The sequence below is a fragment of the Buteo buteo genome, chromosome 3 (assembly GCF_964188355.1).
Source record: "Buteo buteo chromosome 3, bButBut1.hap1.1, whole genome shotgun sequence".
NCBI classification, from domain to species: domain Eukaryota; kingdom Metazoa; phylum Chordata; class Aves; order Accipitriformes; family Accipitridae; genus Buteo; species Buteo buteo.
The window spans coordinates 54,782,500-54,796,769 of NC_134173.1; the positions used below are offsets into that span (position 1 = coordinate 54,782,500).

At 35.8% G+C, this 14,270-nt stretch overlaps 1 protein-coding gene across 11 annotated transcripts in view; it reads left to right on the top strand.

Moving 5' to 3' along the window:
* VPS13B (vacuolar protein sorting 13 homolog B) overlaps positions 1 to 14,270 on the top strand; it is a 488,999-nt gene that overhangs the window by 152,495 nt on the left and 322,234 nt on the right. For all 11 annotated transcript variants that reach the window (XR_012649869.1, XR_012649870.1, XM_075023675.1 and 8 more), the window contains 2 exons: positions 7,056 to 7,190; positions 8,043 to 8,216. Coding sequence is in view for 9 of the 11 variants with exons in the window: in XM_075023675.1 (XP_074879776.1) it covers positions 7,056 to 7,190; positions 8,043 to 8,216 (309 nt within the window). In the remaining 2 variants the exon portion in view is untranslated. The remainder of the gene's footprint in view (positions 1 to 7,055; positions 7,191 to 8,042; positions 8,217 to 14,270) is intronic.

A 14,270-nucleotide genomic window follows, 5' to 3' on the forward strand; every position in this document is an offset into this window, starting at 1 on the left:
GAAAAGTGGGCTTTTTTCAGTGGTAGATGCTTAGTTGTTCTATGAGCATTCAAAATTAAAGCATTATTTTACCTGACTGGATAATCACTTAAAACAGATTATCAATAAGGAATTATTGAAAGGTGCCTCTGACCTAGAATGCCTTAAACATATTATTCCAAATGTTCTCTGACTTCTTCAATATTGGTTTTCAGTCTTTGAATCACAGTTTTTTTATTTAACTCCATTTGAAGTAGGATTTTAGAAAAATCAAGAAGTTTGTGGATTAAGGCAGGTGGGGACCTGTATGAAGGGTGTTGTGTGGAGTCTCAAAATGGGAATGTAACAACAGGGATTTGCCAGATATAAATGGCTCTCCCTGTAGGCGAAATGCTGTTGTTCTTTAGCAAGCTGGGAAATTTTTTTGCAATATGTAAATCTCCAATTACTAAATGATGGTCCTATGTCTGTTTTAGTGTTTAGGAAATGGAGAAGCCTTAATTAGTTTACAGGCAGTTTAAGGATTAAAGTGGTTAGTTACAGAGGTTTTAATATTCATCTCCAAAGTGAAGACCAGTGTATGACTGGCTGTGTGCTTGGCCCTGAAATCTGTCTGTGAAAATACTGAAAGTATGTGAGGAGATTAATTTTTGTGTTGTGTGTGTGCGCATATATGTGCTTTTTGCAGCTTATGTTCTGATGAAGAGAATGGTAGATACTTATGTGGATAAATATTTAGTTATTGTTGCCCAAGAAGAAAGCAGCTTGACTTTCTTTAGGGAGTATTTCAGTCTGTCAATAACTGCTTTCACCCTTCCATGCATTTTCCTTTTGAGTACCATAGTTGAAGAGAAAATGAAAGCAGAGTTTTGTGGGTTTTTTTTGTTTGTTTGTTTCTTTTAGGATAGGTTTCTTTTAGGTGTGGAACTGTGGCACAAGAAGCTCAAGACAGTAGAAAATCTGTCCACCTCACCATACATTAGAGGCAAGACAAGTCTACTATAATCCTGTTGTTATTGCCCTGTTAGGTCTTGGGAGTGGGTGGGGATGAAACAGTAATTTCTTAGAATATAGTGGTATGTAGACTGAAAACTGGTTGACACAGTTACAAGAAAATAAATAATTATGATGATCAGAATAGCAATAGTAATGCTAAATAAAGTTGAGTTAGAAAAAATAGACCAATCTCTTGACAGCTCTGTAAAATAAGCTGCCTGAATTACTGTTTTGTAGAAGAAAGAAAATAGTAGCCTGTGAGTGTCTATATTAGGGCTGCAAAATGTGGTCTGCAGACTATGGTGACAGATTAAAAATGTGGAATTGTGAACACAGTAAAGATGTTTGGGGAACTTCATCGCAAAGATTTAGTTTTACTACAGGAAAAACTGAGAAAGTATTTATAACCTGGCTTCTACATTTTAGAAAATCTCCCTTTTTCTCTTTTTTTCCAATTAAAAAAAAAGGGAAGAAAAAATACCCCAAACACAAACCCCCCAGTGTTTTCAGGTGTTGTGTGCAAGGAAGCACAGCGATCAAACAAGTTGTTGAAGTTCCTACACTGCTGCTGTTTTACTGCAAGGAAGAACATGAAAGGTCATGCTCCCCCAATGCTTTGAATGTGAGAAGTAGGGCCAATGCCAGCTAGAGCTGGTCGTTGTGGCTTCTATTATGTTTGTACTGCAAGGAGGAAGGAATTAAGTTTGGTTTTATCTTCAAGTTCCTCAGAAGTGCCGTCTCTAACCAAGTTCAGTACAGACTTTCAGAAGTTCTCAGTGAGGGCACTGCTTAAGCAGGGACTGCACACAAATGAGTGTATCTCATGAAAGAAATGAGGTTTCTCTTATGCTTTGATTTGTTTACTAGCTTTTCTGTGTCAGTCATGTAAAACTTAAATATATATTTCTGTGAAAATAATTGGACATTTTTTCTTGATTCCAGTAAGACTTAGGCCTAAATGTTATTTCATTTGGTTAAATAGCTCCTTGCTTTTATTCATGGATTTGTCTTTTTACTGAGTTTGAAATCATTTTGACATGTATGTGACAGTCTTTTACTATATCATGTTGCCAAAGCATAGTTTACTGGTACTTAATGCTTTAAATATTGAAATTTTTCCTTCTGAGGCCATAACCTAAATATGGGGAGAATTCATGTGGAGCTGTTTCTCAAAGTTTTAGTCATGCCTTATTCATTTCCTATTTCATACTTTGCAGTTCTCTCTTTTATGATCTTTCTAAAGAATTATTTATTGTATTTCAGGGATTTGGCGGCACATAGTCCTGACTCTTGTCCTCAGAATCAGTAATATACCTCTTTTGCTGGTTTCCTGTATTTCCTATTGATGAGTTTAGATTTTGTATCTTGGTTTTCCATTAATCATTGCAAATTCACCTTACCACGAATGGATTGGTAGAAGATGTATAGGCCATTGGTAAAATCACTAGTTGGGTAACTTTTTTTAAACAAGTCCAAAATTAAATGATTGCCTAGCATTAATAGGCTTGTTAGCAAAAATCCTGGGCTGGTCTATAAAGACACAATTGTGACCTGCCTTTAGATATTTGATTCCCTCCTGCTTGCACATAGAATGTCATCGAATGTAGGGACTTGGGGCAAGCTGCGTAGTTGGGTTATGTACCTGGAGAGGATCAAAGCTATGACCGGAAAAGTTTGGGGGGAGGATGTGAATGCTTGCTTTAAAGTGTGGGAGAACCTTCCTCAGTGGTGTGATACTTCTGTGCATGTTTCTAGAACAAAATGGCTATTTAGGCTTGGAGTTGAAATTAAAGTGAGTTTGTGTGCACAAAGTGTAAATTGTCAAGGCATAGTAGATTTTAAGTTAGAAAACCTTTCTGCCTATTTTGGCGTTCTGCAGTACGGAAAGAACACCTTTTCAGGTCTTTGGTGATGTGTTGTATTCCATGTGTGATAAGAGTGATTCAGCTAAAACAGATTATGTTTGACCACCAAGTATAAACATGGTTACATATTGGGAAGGAAACACTTGATTTTTACTGCAAATAGTTCTACAATGGGCGAGATGTTTCCAGTGCAAAAATCACACAACTAGAAAATCATCATTTTTAGCTGGAAGCAGCCATAGATTATATTTGGTGGAGACAGGTATATGTGTCTATCTCCATAAAGTCTTTGATTACCATGTTCTTGATGAAAATAATAAATTAACTAAAGAAAATGCGAGGTGTACTGAAAAACAAACATGGTTGCTCTGTTCTCCAATTTTGACTCCACTGAGCAACAAAGTCAAGTAAATCACAGTGCTGCTTTTGAAAGCATGATTCCAGAGCGAGTACAGCACAAATTCTACTTTGTTGTCTTGCACCTTAGAAATAAGCCTTTCTCATGTTTCATTTGCAGGACGTTGAATTTGGATAATGTTGCTGTTGGCAATGATAGATTTCGTTTCCCTAGTTCCTCTTTGAATTCACGCTCAATGTCTTAATTAAAATCCTGTGGACTGTTTGTCTCCATCCTAAATTTGAGTTAGTATTTGGAGGCATGAAGCATTTCTTGTCTAGGAGTTTTAACATTTTCCTGCTCAATCAACCCTGTGAGAAGACACTACTTCAAAAAAGTTTATAAACATTGAGGAGAAGGAAGGAAGCCCCAGTCTTCACTCGCTTAAACATTTGTTTGCTGAAGTAGGTATTTAAGGAATATTTTAGCTATGTGTACAACTGTTGAGACTTTGATTTTATAATGATACTATAATGATGAAAGAGATAATAAGGGAGGATATTTGGGAAGAACTAAAGTTACGTGGATGGAAGCTACAGATAGTCAGGCATACGTAGGAAACAAGGCTTCTTTATTCTTATAGAGCACCTTGCCAATTTGATAAGTTTGAGGGATGTTTCATAATTTCCAAAAATTTTCAGAGACTTAAGAAAATGTGCTGTTTCCCTATATTAAACCTATTCATTATAAATGGTTCACTAAAAGTCTCTAACCTTTCTGTACTTTGAAAAAGAGACTTGTAATTGAGTAAGGAGAATCACCTTAGGTTCAGGTGATTTTTGTCTTTGTGATGAAAGTCTAGTTAGACATCCTAAGTTCCTTATTCCTTACTGTAGGCTCTGTGTAGGTTTTTAATATTTAATAAATGGGTTTTCTGAGTATCCCCCTGTCCAGAGTTGTGCAACCTGAACAGAATTAATATTTCTTGCAACTTCTCCTTGATTACTGTGGTGTGCTGTGGTTATCATCTGTTAAAACTGGGAGCAGGATGATGATGATGCCATTTGATATCAAAGTAACGTAGAAACGGAGGAGCATGATTATGCTATGTTTTCCTCATACTCTTCTATTTTCTTTTCAAATAGTTGAAAACTATTGAGGTGTTCATCCTATCCCTCTGACAGATGTTACAGAAAGAAATAGCTTATTTACTGCTATCCGTTACTTCTTCGTATGCATTAAAATATAATAGTTAATTATATGATTACGTATTAAGGGTTTGTGGGTTTCTTAAAAGTCAAGCCATTCAGCTTTCCTAGCTTCCCATCATGATCCCTAACTACTGGCTGGGTGAAAAACAGTGCAGTAGCTAGTTTGAGCTATGCTTTGCTGACTGTGATGCATATGCTGACTGGTCAGGTAGCAGGACAAATATACCCACGTTTTTATGCCGATTGTAGGAAATAAATGTCTTCAGTAACGCTGCCATATCTTGTTGAAATTCAACAATTCCAGAAGTTATTTGGTGAGGGAATAGGAGTGAATAGAAACAAATAGGGAGCATGATCACCTTGGAACTTGGTTCCTTGTTTTCAAATATGATACTAAAACAAAATTCAAGTTATGCATGTAACTAACATGGAAAGCTTTAGTCTTAATGCAGAGAGGTTGTCCAGGGTAATGCATCTAAAAGCGGACTCCATGATGAAAAATACTTGGTTTTAAAAGTAGTTGATCTTCCATAGTGAAGTGACAGAAATGTATTGGGCATCACACCTTGTATTTTGAAGCATAAAAGAGTTGCTGAAAGATGGGAACAGCAAGAAGCTACCAGTTTTGAGAAGACTTGAAAGATGGGGGTCAAATTATGAACTCAAATGTGTTTTGCTTTGACTGTAATCTTGGCTGCTACTAACAGTATTTTATAATCTTTGTTTTGGAATAGGCAGAAGACATGGAAAAACATACTTTTTTTTTCTTTTTTCTTTTCTTTTTTCTTTTCAACACAATGGCCTCTATTTGCACAAGTTTATAGGAGGTATGAGGAGGCAGAGCCAAGACTAGGAGATGCCTAAAGATACCCTATCAGCTTTTGACAAATTCATGTGTTGTGTCTGATACTACACCTTAGATCAAACGGGATTTTCAGCTTTAAAAGAGGCTTACCCTGGGCAAGACTGTGAATGAGGGTGTATTCACGAGACTAAAACTGGTAGCTGATCTTTCAGACTGAGAACCGATGGGGTGTCAGTGGCAGGCACACAAGTGGGTTGCAGGGAGCATTCTTTGAGCCTGAAGCCCTCCTGAATCACAAATTGGGAAAAGGCTGGGCATACCTCGAACACAAAAGACAGGCTAAATTTTGGTAACAATGTATGCACAGAATGTGGAACCTACTTTCACATGTCAGTCTGGTTTACTAAATGCCATGTGTCTCTTCGTATGCTGCTTTTCTCTTCCTATTTTGGAAAGTACTTTTTATTAAAAAATTATTTTAATGTCGTAGCAGAACAAAACTTAAAGAAATATATGTCAAGAAGTCTGCTTACCAAATGATTTTATATGCACTATCAAATACACTTCCATGTTTAGGAACTGGAATAGGCACAGTGAAGTAAGCACAATTACCAGGTTTAATCCTAAATCTTCTGTTTCCTATCATTTTTTAGGAATTTTTGTTTACTAGTTATTATATGTTAAAGGTTGTTCTTTGGGATAAGTCTTTAGGAGATTGTGCAAAAAAACTACTGAGTTAATTCTGTAGAGAATATATTAAGTTTCTTTAATGTGTATAATCTTGACACACATATCAAAATGCTTTAAAATTGGTTTTTTTACCTGATATTCTATAATACTTTCCTTGCATAATTATGGATTTTGGAACAAATTCTATGTTACATATGCGAGGAAACAGTTCCATAATTATACTATGTTTGCATAATTAACAAGCTGCTCGCCAATTTTAACTGACAAATTCCAAGTCACTTTTGCATGAGGGGAAAAAACCCATAAAAAATGGTAACTTCTGTTAGTTTTTCCTTTCATAATTCTTACAGGTGTTGAAACTATTTATTTGCAATTTGCAAGTAAATTTACGTATTTTCTTCTGATAGGCAGCGCTGTACAGAATAGGAGGGCTGGCTTCCTCCACCCATGCTCTGGGGCTGTTTGGGGGCTGCCCTCAAGCTCTGCCAACATATCTCAGTCCTGACTTGTAAGATCCCCTGCTGCTGCTGCCATGGTTCTAGGCAGCTCTTCAGAAGTGACTGCCAATAGCACCAATTTCTTCCAACCGGTGTGGTAGTTTTCTGGTGTGCACAAATGGGGGCTGAAGAAAGACCACCAAAACTTATTTCTACTTTTGACCTAAGGCAAGGTTTGAACTCCAGTTTCCATTGAAAAACGGCAAGTGTGCCATTGGCTTTCTGTGCCGTTCAGCTGCATGGATTTAATGCTTTACATTGCTACCGAGTAAAATGTTGTCATCTAAATGTAAGCTGAAAACACTTAGTCATTTTAAGATCCTGAAATGAAAGGATCATAATAAAAACATGAAAGAGAATAGTTGAGGTGGCACTTATAAAGTGAAAACAAAAGTGTATGTATGTGTATATATACATGTTTATTATTCCAATTTCTAAGTGGCCTTGTGTGTTTTCCTCACAGTATCTTTATATATTTTATGCATAACTTTGTATTAAAATGCCCATATACAGCATTCTCTCACTTCCGTTTAAAAACTGTGAATCACAACAAAAATGCTATAAGAACATCTAAGGTAGATAATTAAAGTATAATTAAGTTTAAATGCCTTGGTGAAGGAATATAAAAATATTTAAATTCAACAGGCTAGTACATTTGCAGTTTTCTTTTATTAGGTGTGAAATCTAAGAATCCCCTGCCAACTCTTGAGGGTTCAATCCAGAATGTTGAATTGAAGTACTGCGGCACATCATTGGTCAAATGTGCCTCTGGGACCGTGGGATCAATAAAAATTTGTGCCAAAGCCCCAGGTATGTGCAGCTGGACCATGTAAAACTTTATTGCCTGTATAGGAGAATTGGCCTTGCTTTTTACAAGGAGAGTTACTGAAACAAGAATTTACTCATTGTTCCTATGAATCAGAGAGGTTTTTTTGTATTCTGTTTTGGGGTTTTTATTATTATTGTTAAGTGTGCCAGGATGATCCAGTCTGGCCCCAGTATAGTCAATTTTTACACTGAATAAAAAAATAAAGATTTTTTTTTTCCTGCTGAGACAAATATTAATCTAAAAGCACTGAAGAAACTGGAATAACTGCATTTTCATATTGCACAGAATATTTGCATTTTGCTTTATTTGTAGCATAATTTTGATGTATTCTGTTGTTTAATGTTTCATTTTCCATTAATACTAGAAGCATGTATCTTGCTTTTGAAGTTTTTGAGGGCTCTGTGATAAATAGGTTTTAAATTTCTTTAACAAAATTTTTCTTGAAGAGCATGCAGGAACTTTTCCTATCAATGTCTATGATGTCTTCATATATAAAGGCAGCTAATGTCAAGAACATTAAAAACATAGTATATTTAACTCTAAATTGAGTTCATGGTGATTTTTAAAGATATTATGTTATAAAGTTGGGATGGAATTACTATTTTAAAGAGAATTGATTACTTTATTTGAAATCCTCCTGGATGTAAAGACGTTTTACAAGATAACATTGAGGAAGTTGTTTAACAGTTTATATGAGTTTGCTCTTTCTATTTCCTCTTCTGATTCTCTATTTACAATGTTAATAGCTGTTCTCTTTGGACTAGTGAATGTGTATGTGTTGAAAATTTATCTTGTTACAGTAAAAGCTGTAAGGAGTCTAATCTTTATCTTAGGTGACTGTGGAAAAGAGAAGCTGATTCCTTTAATTCAAGGCCCTTCTGACACCAGAGACTTACACAGCAGTAAATGGCTCAATGAAAGTAGAAAGCCAGAATCTCTCTTAGCTCCAGATTTGGTAGCCTTTACAATCCAAATTCCACAGTATATGGACTACTGCCACAATTCTGGTAAGTGCAAGACTCTTGCTAAGCTAGTATCACATTACATTTTTCCTATCCAATGTAATTTTCAAAAGAGGGGCTTGATATAAAATGTGCCAAATGCCGAAGTATCTTTTTCACATAATGCACACATTATAACTTCAGCTCAGTGTGAGACACAAAAGCTAAAAGGATTTTGATGTATGTCTTCTTCAATGAGGAATGCTTCATTGACTTTGGTTGGCTTTTAAATTATTTATACAGAACCTTTTCTAAACTTTTGAGGGGGGGAGCAAGATCCATGTTGAAAATATTAGTTTTGTTTTTTCTTGCCTTTATCTATTGGGTTGAGTTTCTTATACAGAAATTTACATACTGCATTCAAAATGGTTCATATAAATTTGCAGTATAATGTATATTTAAATTAAGAATTTGTTTATCATAAAATTTGTCAATAATAAAGAGGTGATTTTTAAAATGCTACAGAGCACACATTTGATGTCATCAAGCTTGGTGGTGTGGTGGATTTAAATGAGAAACAAGTTAATGTTTTCAGAGAGTTGCTTGGATAAATTTAAGGGTGTTGTGGACTTTGTGGGCATAAGTACTCTTACCTGACATTCTTATGGTTTCTGTGGGCTTTAAACAGAACATGGGTCTATTTTAAAGCAACACCGACAATTTTGAAATTTATCTAGTTTAAAATAACTATAATATAGTTTGTAAAATACACATGGATCTATGTTTTGCTGTCAGTATGGTGCATTTTAAAAATCATGCTTTCGTGTTTTTAGAAGTTTATCCTGTTGCCATGCTAAGAGTGGAATCAAATGGGGGGGGGAACAAACCCAGAAAAGCATATAGTTTAAGGAAAGCAAAAGAATTAGCTGACCCCAATATTATGAAACACAAAAATAAACTGAAAATTGTGCTTTTTTTCCTCTACTTGTTTTCGTGTGTAATGGTTATTGAATGTCATTAGTCTGAAAAGTAACAGTGAATTTATTACCATCTTTGTAATTTTTATGTGCATATGTAAGCAACACTTGAATCTTATGTAAAGTAAATATTTGTGAGCACTATGCACTCCAGCAGTTGTCAGGTTATTTTTTCAGTAACCGTACTTGTATGTTTCTTGGAGAGCATCATGTTGGAAATGTTTACGGCAATGTTTTTATAACAATTATCTTAAATTCCTGCCCCTAAAACATTGCTGAAAAGGAATTAATGACTCAACACTCTGAATTTTTCAGATCCATTTTTTAAAAAAAGTGAAAATCTATTGCACCTGTTGTCTCACTTAAGTAGCTTTTAAATGTTCATAATAATAGTATTTATTACTGTTATTGATTATTGCATTTTCTGCCTTTTTTTGAGGTTCTTTTCAGTTTAATTTTCTGATTTTTGTCTTAGAATATTAATTAAATTTTGAAGGAGCTGTGCATACTTACCTATATTATAGAATTATTGCTTTTGTTGCAGGTCACAGTGATCACATACATTTTAGCTCATCAGTATTATGGATAGTCCAATTAGATAGTAGAGAGTGCTTGATAGGTTGTGACAGGAGATGCCTATGAGAATTAAGGCACCGACAAATGAAGTGCTGGCCAGACTCATATGCCAGGACTTTGAAAGGCAGAAAGTTGGTTTGTAATAGACAAGTGTCTGTGGTACCTGTTTTGTAGATGAATGGAGATACATTTAAAATGCTAAGATTTTAGAATTGAAAACTCACTGGACACTTGACCTGTGCGCCCCACCTCCCCACCCCCCTCCCAGTGCCTCTGGAAAGTTGCATTGATTCCACATACTCAGTGGTAGTTACTAACCTGCATGCTCAGACTCCAGCTCTGCTTCTCTAGATGTGTAAGGTGGCACCTGTGACTGATGACAAATGAGAAGGAAAAGCTGACTGATGTGTTAAAGCTTTGGTCCCAGTAAACATGAAGAATAGTGTACTGCAAGTGATTTGTTAGTTTTGGTGGTTTTTTTATATATATAAACTAAACTAGGAAACATTAATGTTTAAATCATCTCAGGTTCTATACAAAGGATGAGGGAGTTAATTAAAGCCTTTGCTTTCAAATACTTGCTGAAGGAACTGAGGCAACTTAATGCAGGAGACAGGGCTATCCTTCCCATTATGACTGTGAAAACATGGAGAGAAAATATGAAGTGATAGCATAAAAATGCTTTTGCTGTCAGTTGCAGTCACTTCTGGGAATTAAGAAAGCTATACTGGATAATTTGACAGCAAATTCAACTTATGCCTCAGGGGAATAAAAGGGTTGTTTAAAGCTATACTACTGGAGATGATTGTGCAGTATTGAAGTTGTGTATTTGAGCAATTTATCTTAATAATGTTAGATATGATGTTCTGGAATAGGAATTTGGACTACAGAGAAGAGTGAAGAGAGTAGTGAAACCTGCTTGTAGAAAGAATGAAAAAAGCTGTCCAGTAGAGATGAGAAGAGTCATCTAGAATTGTTCAGTGCTATCAGATTGCTGGAGATAAGGCCAGGGTTGGCCAAGTCTGCCAACTCTACAAAGTACGCATACAAATAGCTGCGTAGCTGATGCTCTCAAAATACATCCATGATTTCTCAAAAGAGCTAAGAGGGACAGCAGTTCCAGTTTGGTGGAATTGGATAAGTTGTCACCCAGCTGTCAGATAAACTCAGTTTACTTCTCCGCATATACAAGGATTCAGAATACTTTGCAAACTCAGTGTCAGTGGAGCTGCTGGTCACACCATGCAGCGGGGCAGGAGGTGCATTGGAGACTGACAAAGCTAAATAGCTGCAAGTTAGCCATCCCTGTTAAGAATAGAATGATGTAATATCTTATTGTGCGTCAAACCAAGAGAAGCAATTGCAGGGGAATTTCTGGGTACTCTGGAAGAATCTTGGAACACAATACAATGCCTATGTAAGTGACTTCTAAAAATCTTTTGCTTATATAAAGATTAGTGAAGGAAGAGTCACTAATTAATTAATTATGCATCCGTGAAGTTGAATGGAAAACAACTTGGTCTAAAATCAAAGCAGTTGTTTGGATATAAAATGCTAAGGAGGAGGTTGTGCAAATGGCATGAGGTTGTTGAATAAATCAGGGCGTATTTACCTGGAGAACAGGTAGGGGACATTTCCTCCTCCTCTCCTTGTTGAGTCAGCAACTGTCTACTGTCTTGTACCACTTGAAACATATGAACCAGGGTGACCAGGACAGTCATGCAGCTTCCTTTTACTGCTTGTCTGTAGGTGGGCCTGCAAAGATTGAGGGTGTATTTACCATCTGAGTGATAAAGCATTTTACAGTAGTATTTTATTTCTTGCTATTTCACTTGCTGCTGCTGAGAGGAAGAGAAAAAAACAGTGGTTCTAGGAGTACCATACTGCATTGAGTATAATCAGCAAAGGAAAAGACTCTATAAAATGTAATTCCAAAAAGGGCAGCATTAAAGTGTGTGATGTATAGCATATACAGGCAAAGTATTATGTGTAACAAGTGCATATACTGATGATTATTTAGGAAGAGTGTTTCACTGTTTGATGCACAAAGTGTCATTACCACAGTGGAAAACTGATCCACCTATGTCACAGGAAGTGTTTAGGGTTAGCGAATAGAAATATAATTTTGTTTAGTCCTTAAATAGAAGTCTGCATGCTGGTGCTTTTAATTTTAGACACTTCTGTTGTATGAAAAACTGCCCCAGGTATCTCTGTGCATAGTTGTAAAAATCAGTGGATATGCTCCCCAATTTTTATCTAGACTGCAGTATATAAAATAAATACAAGAGAGGAGATTATTCCATTACCCCAGGGCTTGGGAAGGTCTTCTTGCTGCTTCTCTGAAAAAAAAAAAAAAAAAGGCTTTATTAACCCTCGGAGCAAGCTGCAGACCTTGTTTGTTTCACCTGGCCTTTGAGAGAAATAGGGAGATTTCAAAATGAGTGCTGGTGTTAGTATTTAATTATGAGCAGCTGCCAAATAGATGAAGTGAGCTGATTAAACTCTGTTTGGTTTGCTATACTGAATAATTGGACTGCGTGCAGAGTGGGTGTATGGAGAGCTTTATTACATATAAATCAAGAGAAACTAAAATAAAAAATAAAATTAATAAAGTTTTCTTTGAGATCAGCTTAAATATTCAGTAATGCAGCAGTGAAATAAGGGAGTAAACAAAAGTACCTGTATTAATATCATGCTCATGTGTGGGAAATTTATGTACCAACTGGAGCCAAGTAAGAGTAAGAAGGCTTCTGTAGTTTGTGAAGGCTGCTTGAAGGCTGAAGAGCAAATATTCAACCTTGAAAAAGTTGGTATTTCTCATTTAAGTTACTTTTTTCTTGAACTTCCAAAGATTTTTTTTTTTCTCCACTGTCAATATTTTGTAAGTTTAGATGAGATCACTCCATTCTGTCTCCCTCCCCCAACCCCAAAGGAAAAAAATAAAGTGAAAATATTTTTAAGACTGCAGAAATCACATCTTCAAACATGAAAAAAGTGCCATAAATGTTGTACCAGAAAGAACATTATTTTTTCCTATAATAAACCAGCTGATCTTTTATCTGTTAGAATTTATTTGAAAGGAGGTCAGAGATTTTACCTACGTTTGTTTTTATGCATACATACCTATATATACCCCCAACTCCCTCTTTCTTGTAGTTAAGAAAGCGTTTCCTTGACTTTTTTTTTTGACTGCTTAGACTGGGGATACTGCAAAGTCTGGATTTTAAAGCTGGAACAATGAAGTTTTTTAAGTTCTCAGTGCTAATTTATGTGAGTGCTTGTGCTAGTAAATAAAAGACACCTTGTAAAAGAGAATTCATAAACTAATTTGAAGTATTTTGGAAAGATTTGACACAATGAATGAATAAAAATGCTTAATATATTGGAGTAATTAAAGACAATTCACATTTGTGGTTTGGGCATGAATGTGTAAAAATTATACCCATCTATCTTATTACATTTCCTTTCCTCTCCCTGAGGATTTCACTATGTACTTTATCTGTAATTGTTGCCAGTTTTCTATCAAGTTCCCACTGGGCTTCTGGTGCAAAAAATCTTATCCTCTCGATGACAGAGCTTGCCTGAATGATTTCATGCTCTTAGCATTTTTGTTCACGGGAATTAGGAGCAGAATGTAACTGCAGCTGAACATAGCATCTATTTTTGTAATTTTGAAGTTTAGACTCTGTTATTGGAACTAAATGAAGAGATGCAGGTGTTCTCCAGTTCAAGTCCTTTGGGATTTTTTGATGGTAGATGCTTGAAAAGAAAATGCATGTGTTTCCAGAGTCAAACAGCAGCTGTGGACAAGGATTTATGTTTTTCTCAGAACTTTGGGATTTCAAAATGTTACATTTAATCACATGCACAGAAAGGAGAGCAAATGTTAAAGATGTTACATATAAAACTAGGGGACTGATCTTTTTACCATACCAACTAGTTGTGGGAATAGAGGAACAAAGTGATCTTTAATCTTAATATGAACAATTTCAAAAGGATTATGATAGTTGCCAGGACTCTGGTCTTTTGAGTACTGTGCTCTTGCAGCACACAACATTTATATCTTCTTAATTGCTTTTAAAATCTGGCTTAGTCTCGTATTTTGCCTTGGAAAAATATGAATGCTAATAGTATAGGTTACTGAAATCACAGAGTTCATGTAGTCTTTTGTTGGAGTAGGGTGAATTTAAATCCAGATAAGTGTACATTTTAAAAAGAATTTTTCTAATAATGTCCTGCAGTTTTAAAAATTGGATTAAAAATAGCAGTTCAACTGCCTGAACTGCAAGGCTAAATTTAGAAGTTTTCAGAGTTACAGAACTTGTGGCAGAAGTATTTTGTGGTAATGCAATTTCTTCCTCCCTTTCTCTCTCTCTTATGATTTTTGAAATTAGTCAACTGTAGTAAATGCCATGTCTGACATCCTTTAATTTTATCGGAAGTTCAAGTGGGGATGGCCGCTGGTGGTACTACTGAGCAGTTCAGGATGGGAAGATGGTGTGGGGAAGAGCAAGTTGGTGACAGTGGTAAATGCAAGCTAGTTAACACCTATCCGAGAAAGTAAAAG